This window comes from Zingiber officinale, chromosome 8B, assembly GCF_018446385.1.
Source record: "Zingiber officinale cultivar Zhangliang chromosome 8B, Zo_v1.1, whole genome shotgun sequence".
NCBI lineage: Eukaryota > Viridiplantae > Streptophyta > Magnoliopsida > Zingiberales > Zingiberaceae > Zingiber > Zingiber officinale.
Genome location: NC_056001.1, coordinates 3557533 through 3581361, shown reverse-complemented (window position 1 = coordinate 3581361; position 23829 = coordinate 3557533). Strand labels below are relative to the sequence as shown.

The following is a 23829-nucleotide window of genomic DNA, read 5'->3' as shown; positions in this document are numbered from 1 at the left end:
TATTTCGGTTGGCCGCAATCACCCAAGCGATCTGAGCAGCAACAGAGTATAGAGAGGATGTAAAAGTTGCTGAAGGCGCCTTCTATGGGAATAGAAGGCACTTTCGAGGCGCGCTCCATGAGCATGGAAGGCGCCCTCCATGAGCATGGAAAGTGCCTTCGGCTAGTCAAACTAGCCATTTGCAGTGGATAAAGCTTTATCCACTGCGTCACGCTGGAGGCACCTTCCAAGTCCTTTGGAGGCGCGCTCAAGCTTCGGATGAGATTTCCCAGGAGTTATAAAAAGACCCTCGACCTAAGAAATTCAGAATAACTGTTGTAATCAATTTCTTAGTCTCTTCTGAGCTTTTCATAGAATGTAACGGAGAACAATTGCAACTGAGAACGTTGATTTAAAAAGATAGTTAGATAATTTAAAATCATAAAATGATAATTTAAAAATTCAAATCAAAAGCTTGAATGACCATGCATGCTTGAAATTGAACCGTTGTCAAAAACCAAAGTATAGAAAGTATAATAGATTAAATTGATATATTAGATATCACCAAGGATAACTTAGAAGAATTTTCAAAAGATATATGCCCCCTAAATTTTTTATTAACCCAGTAGTAAGGAACCTATATTGGGTTTCAAAATCTTACTTAAATTAAATATTTTTTTAAATTTAATCCTCTCAGAAAAATTAAATGTTTAAATTTTTTAAAATGCTTTGTCTAGAAGTGATTGATGATCCAATAACCAAGAAGGTCTAGTGTCTCGTCATAGTTTGAAAGTCAATTACTGAATTGAATATTTAATTGACAAACTGATAAGCTTGTGAAATTAGATAAATAATACTTTTAATATTTTTCAATTATTTGAAAACTTCATTACTTAGAAAATTTTTAATCTCAAAATTTTTAAAATTATTATTTTATCCTAATTTTTTGATATGATCAAAGAGGAAGAAATTGATACAAGTTTAGGGGAAGTTACGTTTTTTTTATCAATTATATTTTGCTATTTCTTTTACTTACAAATTATACTAAAAAATTTAATTTCTTATATTGCAACTTAATACTTAAAATGTTTTACAAACTTAAAAAGTTTTGCAAATTTATTTATTTATTTTTCCTATTTGTTTTACTCTAACTTGAACTTGGGTTGATGCACATCCAAAAGGGGAAGATGGTTAGACCCCGTGGTTGTTTTGATGTGATCAACTTAGTTAAGTTAGTTCCTATTTGGGTTTGATCCCCGTATCTAAGTGTGCAGGAGCTTAGGAACATAGGAAGTCGAGTGGAAGACGCGACTAGCGAGAAAGACGGCATGGGAGAGAGCCGATAGGCTCGGTGCGTCCGGGGACGAGATGCTGCGGAAGAGTACACTAGTGGACGAGAAGGACGTGCACAACGTTCGTGGGACGAGAAACCGAAGCAGAAGTCTGCTCGAGGAGAAGACCGGAAATTGGGTTCGGGTGAGCCCTATTTCGGTTGACCGCAATCACCAGTCAATCGGAACAACAACGAAGTAGAGATAAGCTGTAAAGGCCGCTGAAGGCGCCTTCTATGAAAATAGAAGGCGCCTTCGTGGTGCGCCTACACCTCCGCCACCTTTAGGCGGAAGTCGTCCTCCATGAGCATGGAATGCGCCCTCCATGAACATGGAATGCGCCCTCCATAAGCATGGAAGGCGTCCTCCATGAGCATAGAAGGTGCTTTCGGCCAGTCAAACTAGTTGTTTGCAGTGGATAAAGCTTTATCCACTGTGCCACGCTGGAGGCGCCTTCCAAGCCCTTTGGAGGCACTCTCAAGTTTCGGATGAGATTTCTCAGAGGCTATAAAAAGACCCCTAGACCTAGGAAATTCAAAACAACTGCTGTAATCAATTTCCTAATCTTTTCTAAGTTTTTCATAGAATGTAAGAGGCTTGTCCGCCTTCAGAAAAGGAGATATTTCTAATGAAGTTTTGCAACTGCCTTGAATTAATAATCACCTAAGTTAAACCTGTTAGCTTCTCTTTTAATTGTATTAGTTGTTCATTTGAATTTATAATTATTGTGATAGTACTACTAATCTTAGTTGGAAAAATAGAGAAAAATTTTATTTTATTTTTTAATCGATGCTGCGTCCTTTTATCGATCCCGCCGCTCCAACAATATTCTTTTCCCATTGAATTCGAACTTGTATATTTTGAGAAGGCTATGATACCATTATTGAACTTCAACCATGAACAATTGTTTTTTTTAGAATTCAATAATAATAATGAAAAAGGAAACTCATTGGCGATTGATGTGTTATTGTTTATGCTTGTCGTCCGATTACCACAAACAGCTCCTTATAAATCACGAGCCTTGCTTTGGATGTTTATATTCTTGTCAATTCCAGAGTTCTCTCTCTCACCTTTTAATTTACTTGGATAGTTGGATGCGTCTTATAAAGAGTACGTGGGCAGTTTTTCCAACTGCCAGTGGGGAATTATGACAACTACAAATGCAATTGTAGTCCACTACCCACATTTGATAGTGTAACTGAAGGTGGATCGTGTTGTAACTTTTAAATTATATTGTTTTGTTCAGTTAATTCTTTGTAAAAGACAGTCAAACTCCCAGGATTGAAGGAAAAAATCTTAGAACATTTCTAATTATTAAAGTTCTAAATGAATTTTTTAATGATTTCAATATACCATGTCAATATTATAAAATTTCATTAAAATATCTTCAATGGTTAAAATTTTAAATGAATTTTTTTATGATATAATTCATATAACATGTAGTTGCATGACTTTATATATATATATATATATATATATATATATATATATATATATATATATATATATATATATATATATATATCAATTTTAATATAAAAAAACGTGTCACAGCTAATTCTTTGTACCAATACAAATATAAGAGAAATTCGTAGAGTTTGATTTAAAAAATGAATAAATAAATAAAATAAGGGGAAAATCATTTTTTACGGTGTTAGGTGAGACGTGCAAGACAAGTGGGCCTGAGTAATAGGGTCTAAACTGGCCGATTTAGGCCCAACAAGTTGGCGTCTTGAGTCTTCTTTGGCAACTAGCAGCCAAGCGAGATGGGGTCGTGCGAGAGGTGCGACAAAAACTCTCAGAATAAAAGCCCTCGTCTGCTTGATTCAAGATCCACATCGCTCGTCCTCGGGCTCGGAGCAGGAAATGGCTAGTTCCAAGGTGTATCACTTCGATGAGGTCGCTAAGCACAAGGTCGTCAAAGATTGCTGGCTCCTCATCGACGGAAAGGTCCATACTCCTCCATTTTTATCCCCCTTTTGATGGTTCGCCTGCTTGTTTAGTTGGTTGCCCTGTTTGTAAGGTTAGCGAAATATTTTTGCTCGAGTGTCGATCGCTTATGATCTCTGCTGAAAAAGTTTTCTTTTTAAGGATTGTTATTTCTTCGACTTGATGTGTCTCAAGGCCAAGAATTTGTTCGCTGAAAACGAACGAACCAAACAAGCCTTATAAAACTAAATCTTCTCGGAATCTACGGTTTGCCATTTTTGTGGTACTCTTAACTGATTTATTTTATTTCTCTTTTTACCATTTTCTGTTTTTGAGTGAGAAATCCAGGGTTCTGTACTGGGAGTTGTTCTGGTAGAATAGATGTGAGTCCGCTGAATGGAGAGTAAGAAAGCGTCAATATTGAAAACTTGAGAGTTGAATATTCATTCATTGGCCTCTCAGTGATGCTGATATTTTACAAGCGTCATAGTGAGGTAAGGTCGTTTTGATGTTATGTTGCCTATGGAAAAAACAAAATGGGGGGTCAAACACTAATGCTGCATTTGGTTCACAAAATGGAATTTTTTTTAAAAAAATATAGTAGTTATTCTCAGTGATCAAAATATAGTGGAAACATGTATTTCTTTTTTTGTTTATGAATTAACAATTGCAGCATATTAGCATAAATAGAACTGGCTTTGGTAGAACACATTAGGCACTTGTCCGCCACTGGAACACGACTTGAATGTGTTAACAATGACCCAGTGTTCATCTTGACTAGGAGTCTAGGACTCAGATCTACATGATATTCAAGTATATGTGCCAAAATGCATCAAAGTGAGTAAATTCAGCCGAAGTATTTAAGTTTCAGTTAATCCTAATGTGAAACAAGATATTACGACAAAGATTGGTGAAATTGCCAACTTTCATTAATAATTTCATCTTTGAACAAGAGACTAAATATCCATTCTGATAGAATTGGTATTCTATGTTTGTTTTATAACTATATGCTGGAATAGTTATTCCATCAGATTTCATAGAGAATAGAGGGGCTATCTTGCTAACCAAAAATGCAATGTAGGATATTGATGCCTCTTTCCATATAGGTTTCTATACAAGATTATGCCTATATTCTTTTCCGTGGTATACCAATTACCAATTGATATTTCTTTATAGAGAATTTTTGCATCATCTTGGTGTTTTGCAAAAAGATACTTGAATTAAGTATGTACACTTCCAACATTGCTTTACATAAATGAGATATATCACCTTTCAAGCTCATATTACAATTAAACTACATTTCTTCTTGTGAAAATTTGGGTGTTTAATTTTTGACTGGGATTCAATGAAAATTTGCATATGCTGTTATTTGATTGGACATCTTTGCATATATCTTGGACTATCAAACTGTGCTATCTAAGAGTTAAAGTTTTTTTTATGAAAATGAAGATGTTGGTTACACAATTTAGTTTCATTTCATATATCTTGGCCTCATCCTGGCTTTCAAAATTCAAAGTAATATTTAGTCTCGAAGGGCAATCAATGACTCATGAATGCTCAGTAGACTATATTTTCTGCAGTTGCTGTCTGCGGCTGAGTAAACCATGCTGTCAACTTTCACAAATGCTTCTGACAAGAAGATCCTAAGATCTTGGATTTTATATTGATTCCATTTTTTTCCTCTATGAGGAGGCTATCTTTAAAGAAATTCTTTGAGCGTGCCTATTTATTGTCTAAATGAGTGTCTCCATTTAATTGTAGCCTGATGACATGAAATGTGTATCACATTTTGACCAAGTAGCTTTTTACATAAATTTAATTGATTTTCTCAAGGTAAATCTGATAACTATCGGTCTTTTGCCATCAATACTGATACTAACCTAAGTGAAATTTGCCAATAGATTGACTATCAACTCAATGAGATCCTTTTGTGGTCAATGAAGAGTTCATTAATGCCCGATTGTGTTGTGTAAATGAGGGTCCCTGGAATGTGAGATAGTTTCTGGCTAGGGTCTTATAAACTTACTTGAATATTTGGGTGTTAGAGCCTATATGCATTTTTTACCTTGTATTCTGAAGTGAGTTAAATAGAATGTTTGAAGTTTGATGATTCAGTGTGCATGGATTAAGACGGATAGAACATTCGTATTGTTTTCTGAAATGCTCAATTATGTCCCTCAAATATTTTCTTCCTTGCAGGTTTACGATGTCACCCCATTTATGGAAGATCATCCCGGTGGCGATGAGGTTTTGCTTGCATCAACCGGTACGAATGCACCTTTGTTATGCTTTTTTGTGCTATTAGTTAAGATTTATCAAATCTGTAGAAATGTTGAATCTAAAAGTTCTATCCTCTGGCGCCATTATATTGAAAGTTAGATTCTTCACTTGATCTCTCCCTAGGAAAGGATGCCACCAATGATTTTGAAGATATAGGCCACAGCACCTCGGCCAGGGATATGATGGCAAAGTACTACATTGGCCAGATAGATTCTTCAACCGTTCCATCTAAGGGTGCTTACGAACCGCTTCAACAAGTACCCAACAGCACAGATAAATCATCCGAGTTTATTATCAAGATATTGCAGTTCCTTGTGCCCATATTGATCTTGGGCTTGGCACTTGCTGTCCGAATGCTCACCAAGGTAGACTAGGCTTGTGCAATTTCCCAATTTGGCTTGTTGTTCCTTTCAAGAATAAGAAACATTGGTTGAATGCATATCTTTGAAAGTACTGAGCTTATGATGTTATTCTGCTTTCTAGGATGAAGTGATTGTCTAGTTGTTTCTTATAGTGAAATCAAATGTTAAAATTTTGATGGAAAATCTGGTTTCTTGTTTGAGAATCTAGAGTTATTGGTAATCATATACTGGACGCCTCAGTGCATGCGGGCGGCCGGAAGTGTTTCCGGTATACATGTATCCCGCATCCACCTAAGCGCCACCCAACGTATCATGACTCTAAAGTGAAATGTCGGGCGCTCAGCGTGGGCGCTTGAGTGCACGCGTCCGAAAGTGTTTTAGTTATTTTCAACCAAAAAAGTAGGACAATTACTTTTTAAAATAACTTTTAAAGTTGTTTATTTAATACCAGGTTAAAATTGCTCTATTCCAAAATTAAATACTAAAATTAATATTTAAAACAGTTGGCATGATTCGTTAAATTTAAGTATTCAAAATTCTAATAAGAGCAGTAAATAATTCTCATTAATATTAGGAATGCTAATTAATTTTCTAAAGGCAGACAGAAATAATACAAAACCAACTAATATTTTATATCAAAATATGGCTGGATATTTTTTTTTTTATCATTTTCAAAATAATAGTGGCAACAGGTGGTTTTTCACCCAAGTGTCTTTGCCGGTTTGTCTCCAGACTAATGCAGAATAGGTAAATCATAAATAATTCATAGCCACCGACTATTAGTCAGGATTTGACTCATAGACCTCATAGTGACAATATCACTATGCACTAGCCAACTGTCTATCCCGAGGAGACAATCATCTCAATTGCAACTTATGACGTTCGCTATTGTCCATATGTGACGGATATAGGTGGCTCTCATGTAGCATTAAAAAGTCAATTTTTTTAGTTGATGTGATCGTCAAAGTTTACGTAAGTTAATCCGAGCGAATTATCAATAGAGACATTAGAGATTACCAATTGATTGGACAACTCCGATCCCACGGGTCATGCTCTCTCCGTACTTCGCTCTGCTAGCCCAGAAACTACCATATGATCAGACAACCCCGATCTCACCGGTCATGCTCCCTCTGTACTTTACTCTGCTAGCTCAAAGATTACCATCCAATCGGATCCTCCCAACTCTAGAGGCTTAGCACCCTTCAACTCCATGTAAGATGGACATGCATATAAGCATCTCTATCAGTCCATGATAAGAGATTGAGCTTACCACCCATTATTCCACTATTTGGGTCATGCCTAGAAAATCCAATGGACCCTTTGACTCATGAACTCATTCCATAATTAATGTTATGCGTCGAGTTGCCAGAAACACATGACATATTATCTTTGTACAAATACAGGATATGAGTAGTGTATGGACGATGTGATGTGCAATATAGCAAAAATACAGTGGAGACATTTTCCTTATCTTCACATGATATTTCATTAATGCGGAGATTACAAAGTTATTATAAAGGGTCCCGCCTCCCCAGGCGTAGATACATTTTTTTACTTCGCATGGGTCCATGTTTTTCTACTTTTCCGCTTCCACATCTTTCTCTATTTTGTTAACTTGAGTGTCAAAGTGGATGCGTCAGGGATCCCCTGACTTGCTTACTAACGCTCCTTCCTCCACGTGGTGATCTTGCAGGTGATCACCCTTCGAGGTTTTCTTCCGGTCAACTTTGAAATTATCTCATCGGTAGTTCATCTTTCATCGATTTTAGACATGATCAAATTTGGGACAGTCTGTAGGAACACTAGGCCTAATTTGAAATGTGAAAATGGACAACGTCTCATAACTTGTTACATCGTCACTAGAAAACCTTGCCCGCTAGTGATGGCTAAAGTATAAGCACTTGCACAGAAGCAACAATCAGCAAATTATTCTCCTTCAAAAGCACCTGCAGCATCAGCCGAAGGACCACAAGCTACTAATTGAAGATCCAAGCTAGTGTAGTCGACTAAATTCCCCAAAGCTCTTATTATGATGCCCATGGAAGAATCTTTTGGATTTGAGCGGTCTCAAGGATCCTCCACTAGAATACACCTCCCCGAGATCCGAAGTGAGGCAAAGCCCTCGCTGCTAGCAGTTTATCGGAGCGACCAAGTATTCCCTTCTCTCAAGGGATCCTTGAAGATAATCTGCCCCTTTATTTCCGACCACCACAAATCGAAGAGTATTAAAAAAAGCATCGACTGAGTCATCATCCCCCAACTCATGAATGTTGGTGCAACCTTAGGTCAAGGTTGACCTGGTTGACCCGACTCGAGTTGACGTGACTCGAGTTGTATTTTGATGTTTGACTTGGGAAGATTGTCGGTGCAACCTTAGGTCAAGGTTGACCTAGTTGTGTTGCATGTTGATGTTTGACACTCGTGAGAGAGTTGTATTCTTGATGTTTGACAAGAATAGGTGTTTGGGAGATTGTAGGTGCAACCTTAGGTCAAGGTTGACCTGGTTGACCTGAAAAGTCCAAGTGTGGAGACTTGGCAACGGAAAAGTCCAAGCAAGGAGCTTGGCACGCGAAAAGTCCAAGTATGGAGACTTGGCACGGGAAAAGTCCAAGCAGGGAGCTTGGCACAAGGGAAAGTCCTAACTGGGATGTTAGGCAGTGTGGAAAGTCCTGGTGAGTGAAGCCAGGTAGTGGGAAAGTCCTGGTGAGTGAAGCCAGGCAGTGAGAAAGTCCTAACTGGGATGTTAGGCAGTGTGGAAATCCTGGTGAGTGAAGCCAGGTGAAAGTCCTGGTGAGTGAAGCCAGGCAAGGGAAAATCCAGATGGATCAGGGATGATCGGACTTCTGGTGTTGGAAAGTCCAAGTAGGTCAAAGGGATTGACCGGACACTTGGCAGGGAGTTCTAGCAGGTCAAGGGAGTAACCAGATGCTAGGGATGAAGTACCAATAGGTCAAGGTTGACCGGATATTGGTTTGGAAGTCTTGGGACTTGGTTTGGGCAAAAACCAAGCTCTGGATCGGTCACCAGACCGATCCAGTGATACTCTGTTTGCTCTGATCGGTCTGGTGACCGATCAGATACCGAACAGAAGCTCTCTGTTCGGTTACTGATCGGTCTGGTGACCGATCAGATTAGTTCCTGATCGGTCTGCCAGACCGATCAGACAACGATCAGAGGCGCAAAGAAGTTCGGGAGAAGAGAAGCCTGATCGGTCTACGGACCGATCAGGAGGTTCCCTGATCGGTCTGTGGACCGATCCCTGATCGATCGGTCCACAGACCGATCCAGGCACTAGCCGTTGCGACGCAACGGCTAGATTTCTTCTGTGTTTTCTTCGCCTTCTTCGCAGGTTATAAAAGGAGGGCTGCTGCTGCGAGCCTTCTTCTTCTTCTTCTTGATTCTGGAAGTTCTCTCCTGCCTGAAGCTTCTGCTTCTTCTGGTGCTCCGAGCTTTGCTGAGCTCAACCGCTGCTGAAGCTTCGCGTGAGCTTCCCCGACAGTTTTCTCGACTGGCTTGCTGTTGCATCTGTCCGTGGAGTTGCTACTTCATCCGGGACCTCAGTCGACGAGAAGGCAAGCTTGTTTGTTTTACATTCATTTTGTTCTTGCTATTCTCTTGTACTCTTAGCTTGCTGTTGCAAGTGATTGTGGCGAGGTTTCTCCACCCACAAGGAGTTGATATTAGCCGGTTCTCCGGGGACTCATCCACCGACGGATTGATAGGGCTCGTCCACCTTACGGACACGCCGAGGAGTAGGAGTATCATCTCCGAACCTCGTACATCGCTGTGTTAAGGTTTGATTTTCTTCTCTTTCGTTTCTTTGTTGTATTTTCCGCTGCGCTAACCTAATCGTAGGAAGAAACGCGATCGATTTGGGGCGGCTATTCACACCCCCCCTCTCTAGCCGAGTACGTAGGATCCTAACAAGTGGTATCAGAGCGAGGTTCGCTCTTCATCGGATCAACACCCGTGGGAGCAAAGCTAGAGAATGGATCTCTATGGAGAAGACGTCACCATTCCACCCTTCTACGAATGCGGCGACTTCGCGTATTGGAAGGTAAGGATGAAGTATTTTCTTATGACTAACATAATGAATTGGTTTTGTGTACAAGAAGGATTTACTCCTCCGGTGGATAAGGAAGGAAAACCACTTGAGAAGAAGGAGTGGACAAGAGAACAAATTCACAAATCCGAAATCAACGAAGAGGTAACGAAAATAATTGAATTTTCATTGCCTACTAACATCTTGTGTAAGATAGGTTACAACAATGCCAAGGAATTATGGGATAACTTGGCCAAGTACCATGAAGAGAGCTCCACTTCAAGCCATGAAGAGGAGTCTAGTGAGCCAAGTAGCTCACATCATGAAGAGAGCAAATTGGAAGTTGAGGGTTACTCAACATCTAAAGAAGAAGAGGAAGTGAGTTCTTCTTCAAGATCGGAGCACGAAGAAGAAGCTTCTACCTCCGGGAGGGATGAAGAAGAGAGCATCCATTCATCCTCAACCCTAGGTAACTCAAACACTTTAAGTTCAAGTAAATTGCATATATTATGCTTTGAGTGTAGGGAGTATGGACATTACAAGAGCAAATGTCCAAAGAGAGTTAGGAAGACTCCACCGGCGCCAAAGGTCAAGGTAGCCAGAGTCCCAACACGCAAAGGCAAGAAGCACGTGGTGTGCTTTCAATGCAAGCAACGGGGACACTATAGGAGCCATTGTCCGAGGGGGAGGCAACCTCACAAGGGCAAGAGACCGGACACATCGATAGGGGGAGCTAAGGCAAACCCTAAGGTATCTTCTAAGGTTCATTATTGCAATTCTAATAAAACTCATGCTAGTAGTTTTGTTGCAATTGTTAATAATGATAAGCATGTTAACTTTAGGAACCAATACATGTGCTTAGGAGCTAAACATGTTAGCCTAGGTAAGGATAACACTAGAAATATCAACCCTAGGATTAACGCCTCTAAAGTTAAGGAAAACCTAGGTAGAAATCCCAAGAAGACTAGACACATGCCTAGGAATATCTCAAGAGAAAATGACAAATTAAAACTTGAGGTATTAGAGAGAGAAAATCAAGTCTTGAGGTCAAGACTTGATAATCTAGAAAAGGCTCTTAAGAACATGGAGAAGTCATCTCTAGGGTTTAAGAGTCAAAATCTCAAGTCCAAGGACAAAAAGGGTTTGGGTCACAAACCTAAGTCCCAAATGGTCAAGCCCACCTATCATAATGTTCCATTCGATTATGGAACAAAACCTAAGGCTAGGAAGACCATTACCAAGGTCACAAGGGGAGTCACCCCTATAGTTGACCTTGATGAGACCCAAATGACCAAGGCTTTAAAGCCTAAGAGGGTCATTAGGAGGGTTGCTAGGGAAGTCATCCCTAGTGAATTTTTAGTGAACCCAATGAGCTCAAGTAGGTATTGGGTTCCTAGGAGCATTTTCTCTACCCCATAAATGGGTTAGAGAGTGTCAACTCCAATAAGAAGGGTAGTTAACCCAACTTTGAGGAAATTGACACTCAAGGAGCATTTTCAAGGTTTTTGGGAACCTTTGAAAATGAAATGGAATAATCTTTATCATTCACTCCTTGGAAGAGTAAAGTGTGCCAAAGTGAGAATATATTAATCTTACTTTAATTTGACACAATTTGGAAAAACCTAGAGAAATATCAAATTGGGATTTTGATATTCTCTTAGGTAATCAAGGCAATCCGGGCCTTAACTTAGAAGTGCTACTCTTGTAGAATTTTAAATGGTATAAATCAAACAAGAGATCAAGAAATGTCAATTTGGGTTTTGACATTTTCTTGGAGCACTTTGGGCAATCTAGGATTAGAATTTAAGTTAGCTAAGTGATTAAGGATACTTAGATAGGTAATCTAGGTATTTTATTTGTGTTAACTTACCATGGTTGTTTGCCATATGCCATGTCATGACATCATATTTAATTTATGATCATTTGAAATGCCATGATAATGCTTAGGTTATTATATGTCATGTGTTAGTTTAGTTTCAAACTTTATGTCATGACATCATGACATTGGCACATGTTTTCATTTATGATACCATTTTATGCCATGTCATCATCTCTTGCATTAATAATCAATTGAATTGATTTAAGAATGAAAAACACATTTTGATATTGAGATCAAATTTGTGTTTAGAAAATGCATGAGAACTTAGTCTAAGATACCTAAACCCATATCTCACATCAAATTGACTTGAATGTGGTTTGATACACCTTAGATGTGTGTGAGATATTAGGATCATGAGTTAGGATCAAGGTGCATTGTCCTTGTACCTAGATGACCCTAATTCAAGAAATTAAGGATCATAGGGAAAGCTTGTGTACAAGTTATGTACATCTAGCCCTAAGATTATGGTCCTAAATTCAAATGGTTTTAAAAGCATTTTAAAATTGATTTGAAAAACCTTGATGAAGCTTTCCTAGTGATAGCATTCATCATTGAACATTGTGATACAAAGTTGAGTTAAACTTGAACTATTTCAAAGTTTTTGAACTTTGTATCAAGATTGAAAAATGGAAGTTATTTTCATAGAAAACTATTTTTCCATGATAGTATATGTTATGAGGAATGTATCCTCAAAATTTCACAATTTTTCGAATTTTCTGGAATTTTCTAGGAGTTTCTGAATTTCGGGAAGGAAATTTCAGAAACTTACCTATCAGAGTCTGGATCGGTCTGGGGACCGATCCAGGTAAGTCCTGATCGGTCTGTGGACCGATCCAGTGAAGCGTGGATCGGTCTGCAGACCGATCCAGTAAGAACCAGAGAGCTTGGTGCGATCTGGTGAAGGCCTGATCGGTCTGGGGACCGATCCATGGGGGTTTCTGATCGGTCTGGGGACCGATCAGAGCGTGCCAGTTTCTGATTTCAGCTGTTGGTCTGAAATTTCAGCTGGAAGTTGGGTTTTGTGGATTTCTAAAGGTTTGGAACTCACAAAGACATTGTTGGTGCAATGGTCAAGGGGGAGTTGACTTTTAGGGGGAGTTTTTACTCCTTAAGACTTTTGAGGATTAGTGATATGGGATTATCACTAAGTTGATTGTTGAGTTTAGTATCAAGGGGGAAATTAAGAGTTTCAATGAAAGGTATGGGACTTTCATTAGGAAGAAACTCTTGACCTTGATACCCTCCTTGTTCTTTTTGATGTGTGTCAAAAAGGGGAGAGTGTTCATTGGAGAATTATTGAAAGAATGTCAAGGAATGTTCAAGGAAGAACATTGGAATTCTTTTTGATGTATGTCAAAAAGGGGGAGAATTATTGGAGAACCCAAGTTAGGTTATCGGGTTAACCTAAGGGGAGAATGTCCAGAGAATGTTCAAGGAAAGAACATTGGACATTGGAAGATGATTGAAAACCTAAGTTAGGTTATCGGGTTAACCTAACTTGATTATGGTTTTGTCAAACATCAAAAAGGGGGAGATTGTTGGTGCAACCTTAGGTCAAGGTTGACCTGGTTGACCCGACTCGAGTTGACGTGACTCGAGTTGTATTTTGATGTTTGACTTGGGAAGATTGTCGGTGCAACCTTAGGTCAAGGTTGACCTAGTTGTGTTGCATGTTGATGTTTGACACTCGTGAGAGAGTTGTATTCTTGATGTTTGACAAGAATAGGTGTTTGGGAGATTGTAGGTGCAACCTTAGGTCAAGGTTGACCTGGTTGACCTGAAAAGTCCAAGTGTGGAGACTTGGCAACGGAAAAGTCCAAGCAAGGAGCTTGGCACGCGAAAAGTCCAAGTATGGAGACTTGGCACGGGAAAAGTCCAAGCAGGGAGCTTGGCACAAGGGAAAGTCCTAACTGGGATGTTAGGCGGTGTGGAAAGTCCTGGTGAGTGAAGCCAGGTAGTGGGAAAGTCCTGGTGAGTGAAGCCAGGCAGTGAGAAAGTCCTAACTGGGATGTTAGGCAGTGTGGAAATCCTGGTGAGTGAAGCCAGGTGAAAGTCCTGGTGAGTGAAGCCAGGCAAGGGAAAATCCAGATGGATCAGGGATGATCGGACTTCTGGTGTTGGAAAGTCCAAGTAGGTCAAAGGGATTGACCGGACACTTGGCAGGGAGTTCTAGCAGGTCAAGGGAGTGACCAGATGCTAGGGATGAAGTACCAATAGGTCAAGGTTGACCGGATATTGGTTTGGAAGTCTTGGGACTTGGTTTGGGCAAAAACCAAGCTCTGGATCGGTCACCAGACCGATCCAGTGATACCTTGTTTGCTCTGATCGGTCTGGTGACCGATCAGATACCGAACAGAAGCTCTGATTCTTGATCGATCGGTGACCGATCGATTAGTTCTGATCGATGCGGGCCGATCGACAACGATCGAGGCGCAGAAGTTCGGGAGAAGAAGCCCGATCGGTCTACGGACCGATCAGAGGTTCCCCGATCCTGCGACGGTGCGAAGCTTCTGATCGGTCCATGGACCGATCGACGAACAGAAGCGGTTAGGAATGGATCGGTCGTGGACCGATCCACATGGCTGATCGGTCCACGCATCGATCAGGGCACTAGCCGACGCAACGCCAGATTTCTTCGTGTTTTCTTCGCCTTCTTCGCAGGTTATAAAGGGCTGCTGCTGCGAGCCTTCTTCTTCTTCTTCTTGATTCGGAAGTTCTCTCAAGCTTCGCTTCGGTGCTCGAGCTTTCTTGAGCTCAACCGAAGCTTCGTGAGCTTCCCTTTTCTCGGTGCTTCTTGTTGCATCTGTCCGTGGAGTTGCTACTTCATCCGGACCTCGACGAGAAGGCAAGCTTGTTTGTTTTACATTCATTTTGTTCTTGCTATTCTCTTGTACTCTTAGCTTGCTGTTGCAAGTGATTGTGGCGAGGTTTCTCCACCCACAAGGAGTTGATATTAGCCGGTTCTCCGGGGACTCATCCACCGACGGATTGATAGGGCTCGTCCACCTTACGGACACGCCGAGGAGTAGGAGTATCATCTCCGAACCTCGTACATCGCTGTGTTAAGGTTTGATTTTCTTCTCTTTCGTTTCTTTGTTGTATTTTCCGCTGCGCTAACCTAATCGTAGGAAGAAACGCGATCGATTTGGGGCGGCTATTCACACCCCCCCTCTCTAGCCGAGTACGTAGGATCCTAACAATGAAGAGAGAACAGTCCAGCATATGGAAGCCGCTTGGACTTCATTCACCAAGTCTCATCGGTGGATACCGACTTTTTGTACATATCATAAATCCAAATTTCACAACACCCACGACTATTACAATATGCCTGGGAACTTCACCGAGCGGCCAATCAACACTTTCAAGATCAACAACCTCCCCAAATTGCTCATCAGCTGAGCGGACCTCTACCGTTTGATCCTTCTACCACCGATTGACAAAACAATACTCTGCAACAAGGTAGCGGAGCCCACTTCTCGAATGAAAGCTCAGAATGCTCTCAGACCTGACAACAAGAAAACCAAAAGAACCCCGCTCAAGGAAATGTTGACATGATCTCCAGAGGCCCTACAGACAGAGATTCCTATCGGGCATGAAAAGTTCACGGTTGCTGACTAGATATCTATGAAATCCGCTAATAAATCTAATTTTATCGTGAAATTGAGTATCAAATAATAAAGTACCGAAATCTCTATTACACTAATATAGCATAGGAAAGGGCTCAAATCATCTCTTACAAAGAATGTATACAGTGAATTCTAATATTAGAATTGAGTTATTATTGGGTTAGGGGTTGGGTTTGGAATTCTAGAGCTATTGACAATGTAGTTAAACATAACCTAATCTAATCTAGGAATGCAAGGAAATAAGCAAGAATATAAAGTGAAATATACTCAAACCTACTCTACCCTTGCAATCGAATTAATGGTTTGCAAAGAACAATTTAAACCTAAGCCTAACTTCTGCATTGCAAGAGCAAATCAGGATTCTAATTACCACAACGTTAACTAAACAAATCGAATGACAGCAAGCATGAAAACAGGTGGAATTAACCAAATCAAACTACAAGGAATTCAAAGGAATGAACAACTTCAAATCAATCCTAGGGATCTAAGGAACGTACAACCCGAGCTAGGGCATCCTCGAGCTCGTGCCGGATCATACTTGGAATATAATGAGGAAGAGCAGAGGACATCGGCAGCGATCTGATGTGCAAAGGATGTGCGTCGGAAATGGAATCAATGAAGAAGGAGAAGGTCGCAGTCACGAGGAACGTCGGAGATGAAAGGAAAATCCCCTTCTCTCATGGTGAATGATGGCGGAAGATGATAGGCGCTCGACGGGTGATGGTATCTGCAGATGGGTGGAAAATGGATAACCGGAGCTGGATGGAGTGGATAGGGAAGGATATACCCTTAACCATCGACAGTGGGTGGAGCTTCGGCAGCCGACGGCGGTGAAGATGATCGGAATCACCTTCCTCTGCTCTCGCGCATGTCTCCCTTGTAGCCGAAATCGCGATCCCCATCCTCTAGTGTGGCTTCCCGTTTTTAAATCTCAGATCTAAATGGAAGGCTGATATTCTTCCGGATCTAATCCAACAGTGGGATTTGATCTAAATCTGATTCAAAGATCCGATCTAGATCAACAGTGATAATTTGGATGCATCAAATTTTTAACGGATGGTTCAGATCGCTTTGAATCTTGGATGGACGACCTAAATTACTTTAGAGCTTCATCTCTCTAATTAATCTTAGAATCAAGTCTAATTTGGATCTTTTGTAATTAAGTCCAAAAATAAATACAACTTCATGAAATACAATATAAACATAGATTTAGCACATGAGAAAATGAAAAAATATAGATATAGGAGCCTAAAAAATATAACAAGATGATAGTTATTAATTTCCCTATATTTATTCTTGCACGTTTTGTGCAGGCAAACAAAACTAAGAAACAAATTAAAAATCATCTCTCTAGTTTTTCTATCAATAATTAGATCATAAAAGGTAATTAACTAGGACCATCTAAAGATCAAAATAATCATGAATATAATATCTACAATAATTATTAAGCTTGGTGATTTCAATACATTTGAAGAACTAAGAAAGATGTAACCTTACAAGATAGGTGTTTCCACTCTATCTCTCATAATCATAAATGAAAAAATGGAGTTCACTCAATGTCACTCATAACATTTCACTACTGTAGGCTTGTTTATTTTCTAATTCTCCACCACTATCAATACATAACATATATGAATTAAAAGGATTTATTAAGAATTGAAATAGAGTAAAAAAGAACTAAGTGAAACAATTAAAATGGGTAAGAGAAAAGAAATCAATGAAGGAAATAAGAAAATGAGAGTATTGGACAATTTGATGTTAAAAGAGATGAACACCATTTGTAAATGATAGAACAAGAGATCTAGTTAAGCTCTTCTTCAATTTGATAGTTACTCAAAGAATTTGGCAAGCTATCCCCCCTTCTTGTTACTCTCCTTGCCAAATTTCTGAATTCAGTTTTAGAATTTGGATTTAGAAATCAAAGCTAAGGAAGTTGCTGGCCTTGAGCTATGAGAAAGTTGAGCTTCAATTGGGAGAAGGAAAGAAACCAATTGGCAACGAACCAAGTGCTGAAATATCTTGAAGTTCTGAAATAACCATTCCATTTCTGCATTTCCTAGCTTCTGCAGTAACCATCTTCTCCAGATTTCAGAATTTCTGAGTTTCAGAAATCTGATTCTGGTAATTCACAACTTTTCAGTATTTAATATCATCTTGGTATTGATTCCAGCACTAAAATGAGGCTGGAAATTTCAGAATTCACAACCAATCATTCTCTGTTTTCTTCAAATCTCAGACAGATGTAGCAAGCAAATGCTAAAAATTAGGAATAGACCAGCTCCAATTTTTTTTTAGCCAAATCTTCAGATTCAGAACTTCAAATTCTGATATCTTTCATAATCAGAATTTTGGGCCCAATTAGTAATGAATTTAAAAGAGCTTCAATTGAAATTGTATTTGCCAAAAACTGCCATTGCATTCAGCTGCAACTTTTATTCTTCCCATTCCAGAATTCTTGTTCAAGGAATCAACCCTTCAGAAGTTTCAGGCTTAAATTATGAAGAGTTTTGTAGAGGAGAAGATTTTAATTCATCTTTACAATGAATTGACAAGAGCCTCAGTTGAAGTAGTTGCTGTTCAGAAAAAGGAATTAGAATTGGCAGATGGAATTTGGGACAATTCTCTTGGTCTCTTTCTGAATTCAGGAGATTACTTTCAGAAACAATTTCAAAATTCTGATCCAAGGAAATGACTCTTTGAAATTCAGATCCTTATTCTGAATTCTGAATCATTGGTGACTTGGAAAGAGAAGGATTCCACTTGTTACTGAGTAAACAAAAGCTTCGTTTGAGTTTTTCACTTATCAGGGAGTTCCATAAGAAACTTGGCACGCTATCTTACAATTTGATACATTAGTTCCAGGAACTGATCTGCAGTTTTTTTTTCCTTCTGTTCTGTTTTTTTTTTTTTTTCTGTGTAAGTCTATCCAACAGCTGGCACTTGTTTCCTAAACCTCTTGAGAGTTGCATCCACTTCACATAGGTAGGGAACCGAAACGAGATTTATAAACACTAACAGTAGCTTCCAATTCATGCATTCATCTTCCTGAAATGTCACCTCTGAAATTAAACTCAACAGAATACCTTCACTTTAGTTTCAAAATTCTGATTCCCAGGTGATTACAGCTTAGTAGCACTGGAATAACAAAAGATTGAATTCAAGGCAATGCTGGTTAGGAACCGCATAACCATTTAGCACACAAACAGATTTCTCTCCAGCAATAACACTTACTAAGTTACTATTTTTTTTAGGATTTGAATCACCAGATGATTGAGGCAAGGATAACACCAAGCATGCATTACTGGACAAACTAGAGCTTCTCTTGAGGTAGTATTCGAGTAGACAGCTGTAGTATCTTGGAGAGAATTCAGTTAGCAAAGTGTCTATCTTCTCTTGACAGCTTCTACTTACTTGAACCTATGTTTGCAACTCTAAGAGCCAGTCATCAATTCTTGCATGCCTTTAACTCTTTCCCATTCATATAACAAATTCTGATTTAATATCAAAGTCATTCTGCATTACAGATCAAGAATCCATATTCAGATTTTTTTTTTTTTTTAATCAGAATTGAGGCTAGCTTCTGAACTCTATAGATTAAGACTGGTTTCAGAATTGGGATTGCAGGGCAACTTTAATTCTAATCATAAAGAATTCAGCTTGCGAGAAGGTGTCATTTGACAACAGAAGGATAAGAGGGTGAATTCTAACTACTTTTGGTCAGAAACAACAGCTGGAATTGGCTCTAAACAGGATCCTAATGGGTACAGAATTACTGTCTCACTGTTTTTCTCTCTCTCTCTCTCTTGACAACAGGAATAGCCTCTTGAGATGATTACCACCTGTTTTTTGGATAGCAAACAACTAAATCTTAAGGAATCATGAGACAACTTACTTGTTCCCAACACCCTTGAACGTAGAACTGCTGAAAACAATTTCCAACAGTTATAGTTTCCGATCAGTTTTCTGTTTTTCACCTCCTGTATTTTTTTTTCAACTCATCCTCTAGTGCTTCCAAAAATCCAATCAAGAAAAATTCACCATTCACTTAAATAACTCAGCTTCCAAAGCTTCAGATTAAGCCACAGATCAGATTCCTCAGCTACAGCACACCAAGAACAAGGAACAACTCGTACAACAGAATTCAGCTTGACAAGTTCAGCAACAAAATTCAGTAACTTAATTCAACATGATCAGGAATTCACAGCTCATGCATTCTTTAACTTATCAAGTGTCAAAAACAAATTCGAAGAAATTTGTAAGCATCTACATCTCAGTTGAATCCACAGGAACCTTTTAAGGACAGCTAGGTTCTTAAAAGTCTGAGAAACTGAATTTTCAGCAACCTTCGAAATTGTTAAAACACTTGATCTTCCTTAGGATCCGAGAGGTCTGTTTTAACAGCATTTGTTTTATTAATAACTCAAGAATAATTTCATTCAAACCAACTGATGTTTACTTCAAACAACCCAACCAAGTTGTGCCTCTTTTATTCCCGAATTGTGATCAGTACATTCGACAAAATTCCCCAATTTAAGAATTTCCAACCAATTGGAAATAGGAAGCCTCATGGACTCAACATATTGTTGGTGCAGCGGGGCCAGCAAGAGGGAGGTGAATTGCCTGCCAAAATAAAAATATACCCTCCTCGGATTTTCAACTCAAAATAAATAGCAACTATTAAAGTAAAGGCAGAAAAAATAAGAGACAAGAAATTAACTTGGTTACAACCAAGACGGTTGTTAATCCAAGGCGGTTGAACAACTCTACTAGAATGTCTCCTTTACTGTAGGCAAAGAAGCCTTTTTACACACTAAACGAGTTCACAAGTTGCTAGGAATTGAATGCTTGAATGAATGATTATTTCCTAGCTCCAGGGGCCTTTAAATAGTTCCTGAAAATCCTATCTCGAAGGTCTAAGGTGCCTCCAACACGGTCCAAGGCACCTCTAACCAAGTCAAGCGGATAAAGTTCTATCCGCGCACAAACAGTTGAGTTGACCCTGGCTGAGGTGCCTTGAACAAGCTTGAAGGCGCCTCAAAGGTTTGAGGCGCCTCCAATGCTTGATTGAGGCGCCTCAAAGGTGGAGGCGCCTCCAATCTTGATGAGGGCGCCTTGAGCTGCACTTCCCGCTCACTTTCTCCTTTGCTTTGACTTCCGAAGCTCCGTTTGCTTGGGTGATTTCGGCCAACCGAAATAGGGCTCACCCGAACCCAATTTCCGGCCTTCTCCTCGAGCAGTCTTCCGTCCCGGCTTTACGTCCCTCGAACGTCGCGCACGTTCTTCTCGCCCACCTGTGTACTCTTCCGCAGCTCTCTCGTCCTTCGGACGCACCGAGCCCGTCGACTCCCTCCCGTGCCGTCCTTCTCACTAGCTGCGTCTTCCGCTCGACTTCCTGCGCTCCTAAGCTCCTGCACACTTAGACACAGGGATCAACAACAAACAGGACCTAACTAACTTGATTGATCACATCAAAACAACCACGGGGTCCAACAATCTCTCCCTTTTTGATGTGCATCAACCCAAGTTCAAGTTAGGGTAAAAACAAACAAATAGTAATTTTAAGAAAATTACTAAACTAACATTTTAAGCACATAAATTGTAATAATAGAATTTGCATAAGTTAGAAAAAAAATTAGGAAAATTTAATTTTCCTAACTCCCCCTAAACTTGTTACCTAAACTCTCCCCCTTTGATCATAGCAAAAACGGGGAGAAAAAAAATTCCTAAGTCATGTAAAACAAATTTCTGAGAATTTTCTATGTGAAAACTTAGGCAAGAAAAAGAAATTTCTAATTTAGTTCTAATATCAGAAGAAATTTTTAACTTAGGCAAAAAAAAAAATATTATAGAGAATTTTCCTAAGTAAAAAAATTTTTATGCAAGAAATATTTTTGTTGAAAAAAAGATGTTTAAAGAAATACTTTATAAATCATTATTTAATTTCAATTTTAATGCTTTACCAGAAAGTTAACTAAACATTTTATTTCAATATTTTGGTTTCCAGGTCGTGGCGAGGCACTAGGCTTTTTTGGTTATTGGAGCAACAACCACTTCCTTAGACAAAACCTCATAAAGAAATTGTAATGTTTAATTTTCTCGCTTTAAGCCCTAACTTAAAAATAATTTAAACTAGCAAAGATTTTGAAACCCAGTATAGGTTCCTTCCTACAGGATTGTTTAAGAACTTAGGGGGTATATAATTTCTTGGAATTCGTCTAAGTTGTCCCTGATACTTTCTTATATACCAGTTTAATTTTCCATAAACTTTATTTTTTGATTTTTGAACAACATTAGTGTTTAAACATGCATCAGATTTTAAACTTTCAATTTATCATTTTCAGATTTCAAACTATCTAACATTTTATTTAAGTTAGCAATTTCTTTTTTTGATTCAGCTAAGTCTTTAGAAAGAGATTTAATAAATTGAAACGACTGTTTAGGGTTTAGAGCACGTACCTTACTTACCTTACTTTGTGATGCTCCCCCTTCATCATAGCTTTCCTCTTCTGATGTTCCTCCCCCTTCATCTATGCTCATTTCTGAACTTGACTCTTCATCTAGCTGGCGGTTCGCCATCAGCGCTAATCCTGAGAAGGCTTCGACTTTTGATTCGGAGGATGGAGAATCGTCCCAAGTGGCCTTTAGACTCTTGCATGTAGAGGACGTCAATTTTTGAGGATTCTTCTTGTGCCTTTTCTTCAACTTGGGGCAGTTATCCTTGATGTGCCCTTCCTCGTTGCAGTTGTAGCATCGGACCGTCCTTCTGTTGTGTTGATGTTTCCTCGACTGCGATTTAAATTTATTAGTTTTAAGAAATTTATTGAAACGTCTTACCAGTAGTGCTGCTTCGGTTTCGTCGATCGACGCTTCGGAGTCCGGATCGTCCTTTTCGGCTTGTAGGGCAATGTTGAGGCTCGACTTCTCTACTTGTTTAGGCTCTACAAGTCTAGACTCGTGAAGTTCGAAGGTAGAAAATAAACTTTCTAAACTACTTATTTCAAAGTCCTTAGAGATGTAGTAAGCATCTACTAAGGACGCCCACTCTGGAGTCCTTGTAAAGGCGTTTAGTGCATACCGGATGAAATCTCGGTTTGTTACCGTTTCGGCGAGATTTGTCAGTTGCGTTATCAGCTCCTTGATCCTCGCTTGGAGTTGCGCAACCTTCTCGCCGTTGTTCATCCGGAGATTTGTTAGTTGTGTCCGGAGGACGTCGCGCCTTGCTAGCTTCACTTCTGAGGTGCCCTCGTGGAGCTCCAGGAATTTATCCGAGAGGTCATTGGCGGAGTCGTAGCATCTGATCCAACTTACCTCCTGGGGCGGCAAAACACTGAGCAGGTGAAATTCCGCCTTTCCGTTGGCTATGCAATCGACCTGCTCCTTCTTCGTCCAGTTGCATTCTTCTTTGTCTTTTGGCGCTGTATATCCATATTTCATTATTAAAAGAATATCGAATTCGGTCTTAAAAAATACCTCCATTTTGCGTTTCCACGTAGTGAAGTCTCCGTCGAACTTTGGGGGGGATGAATGTTTGCTTCGACCATCGTCCCGATCTTTGTGCTTCAGTTGGCGGTTTGTCCTTCTGAGGCGATCGGGTTCTGATACCACTTGTTGGTGCAGCGGGGCCGGCAAGAGAGGGGGGTGAATTGTCTGCCAAAATAAAAGTATACCCTCCTCAGATTTTCAACTCAAAATAAATAGCAACTATTAAAGTAAAGGCAGAAAAAATAAGAGACAAGAAATTAACTTGGTTACAACCAAGACGGTTGTTAATGCAAGGCGGTTGAACAGCTCTACTAGAATGTCTCCTTCACTGTAGGCGGAGAAGCCTTTTTACACACTAAACGAGTTCACAAGTTGCTAGGAATTGAATGCTTGAATGAATGATTATTTCCTAGCTCCAGGGGCCTTTAAATAGTTCCTGGAAATCCTATATCTTAGGTCCAAGGCGCCTCCAACACGGTCCAAGGCGCCTCCAACCAAGTCAAGCGGATAAAGTTCTATCCGCGCACAAACGGTAGAGTTGACCCGGGCTGAGGCGCCTTGAACAAGCTTGAAGGCGTCTCAAAAGTTTGAGGCGCCTCCAATGCTTGATTGAGGCACCTCAAAGGTGGAGGCGCCTCCAATCTTGATGAGGGCGCCTTGAGCTGCATTTCCAGCTCGCTTTCTCCTTTGCTTTGACTTCCGAAGCTCCGTTTGCTTGAGTGATTTCGGCCAACCAAAATAGGGCTCACCCGAACCCAAATTCCGACATTTCCCTCGAGCAGTCTTCCGTCACGGCTTTATGTCCCTCGAACGTCGCGCACGTTCTTCTCACCCATCGGTGTACTCTTCCGCAGCTCTCTCGTCCTTCGGGCGCATCGAGCCCGTCGGCTCCCTCCCGTGCCGTCCTTCTCGCTAGCTG

At 39.9% G+C, this 23829-nt stretch overlaps 1 protein-coding gene and 1 long non-coding RNA gene across 4 annotated transcripts; one reads left to right on the top strand and one right to left on the bottom strand.

Moving 5' to 3' along the window:
• The first annotated feature begins 3067 nt into the window (after nt 1-3067).
• Nucleotides 3068-6064, top strand: LOC122017887 (cytochrome b5-like). 3 transcript variants are annotated; one of them, XM_042575600.1, is made up of 4 exons: nt 3307-3506; nt 3588-3733; nt 5439-5505; nt 5643-6064. In XM_042575600.1, the coding sequence occupies exons 2-4, from the start codon at nt 3704-3706 to the stop codon at nt 5891-5893; spliced, it is 348 nt and encodes a 115-aa protein (XP_042431534.1). In that variant the 5' UTR covers nt 3307-3506; nt 3588-3703; the 3' UTR covers nt 5894-6064. The 3 variants fall into 3 exon arrangements, with proteins under 3 accessions (XP_042431531.1, XP_042431534.1, XP_042431532.1); XM_042575597.1 differs by lacking the exons at nt 3307-3506; nt 3588-3733 and adding an exon at nt 3068-3260; XM_042575598.1 differs by having other exon boundaries at nt 3307-3733.
• A 9705-nt stretch (nt 6065-15769) lies between these two features.
• LOC122017235 lies at nt 15770-16329 on the bottom strand. The gene is made up of 2 exons (XR_006121294.1): nt 16216-16329; nt 15770-16155 (listed from the first exon to the last, which is right to left on the bottom strand). It is a non-coding gene; the product is annotated as an uncharacterized LOC122017235 (long non-coding RNA).
• Between the last annotated feature and the right edge of the window lie 7500 nt (nt 16330-23829).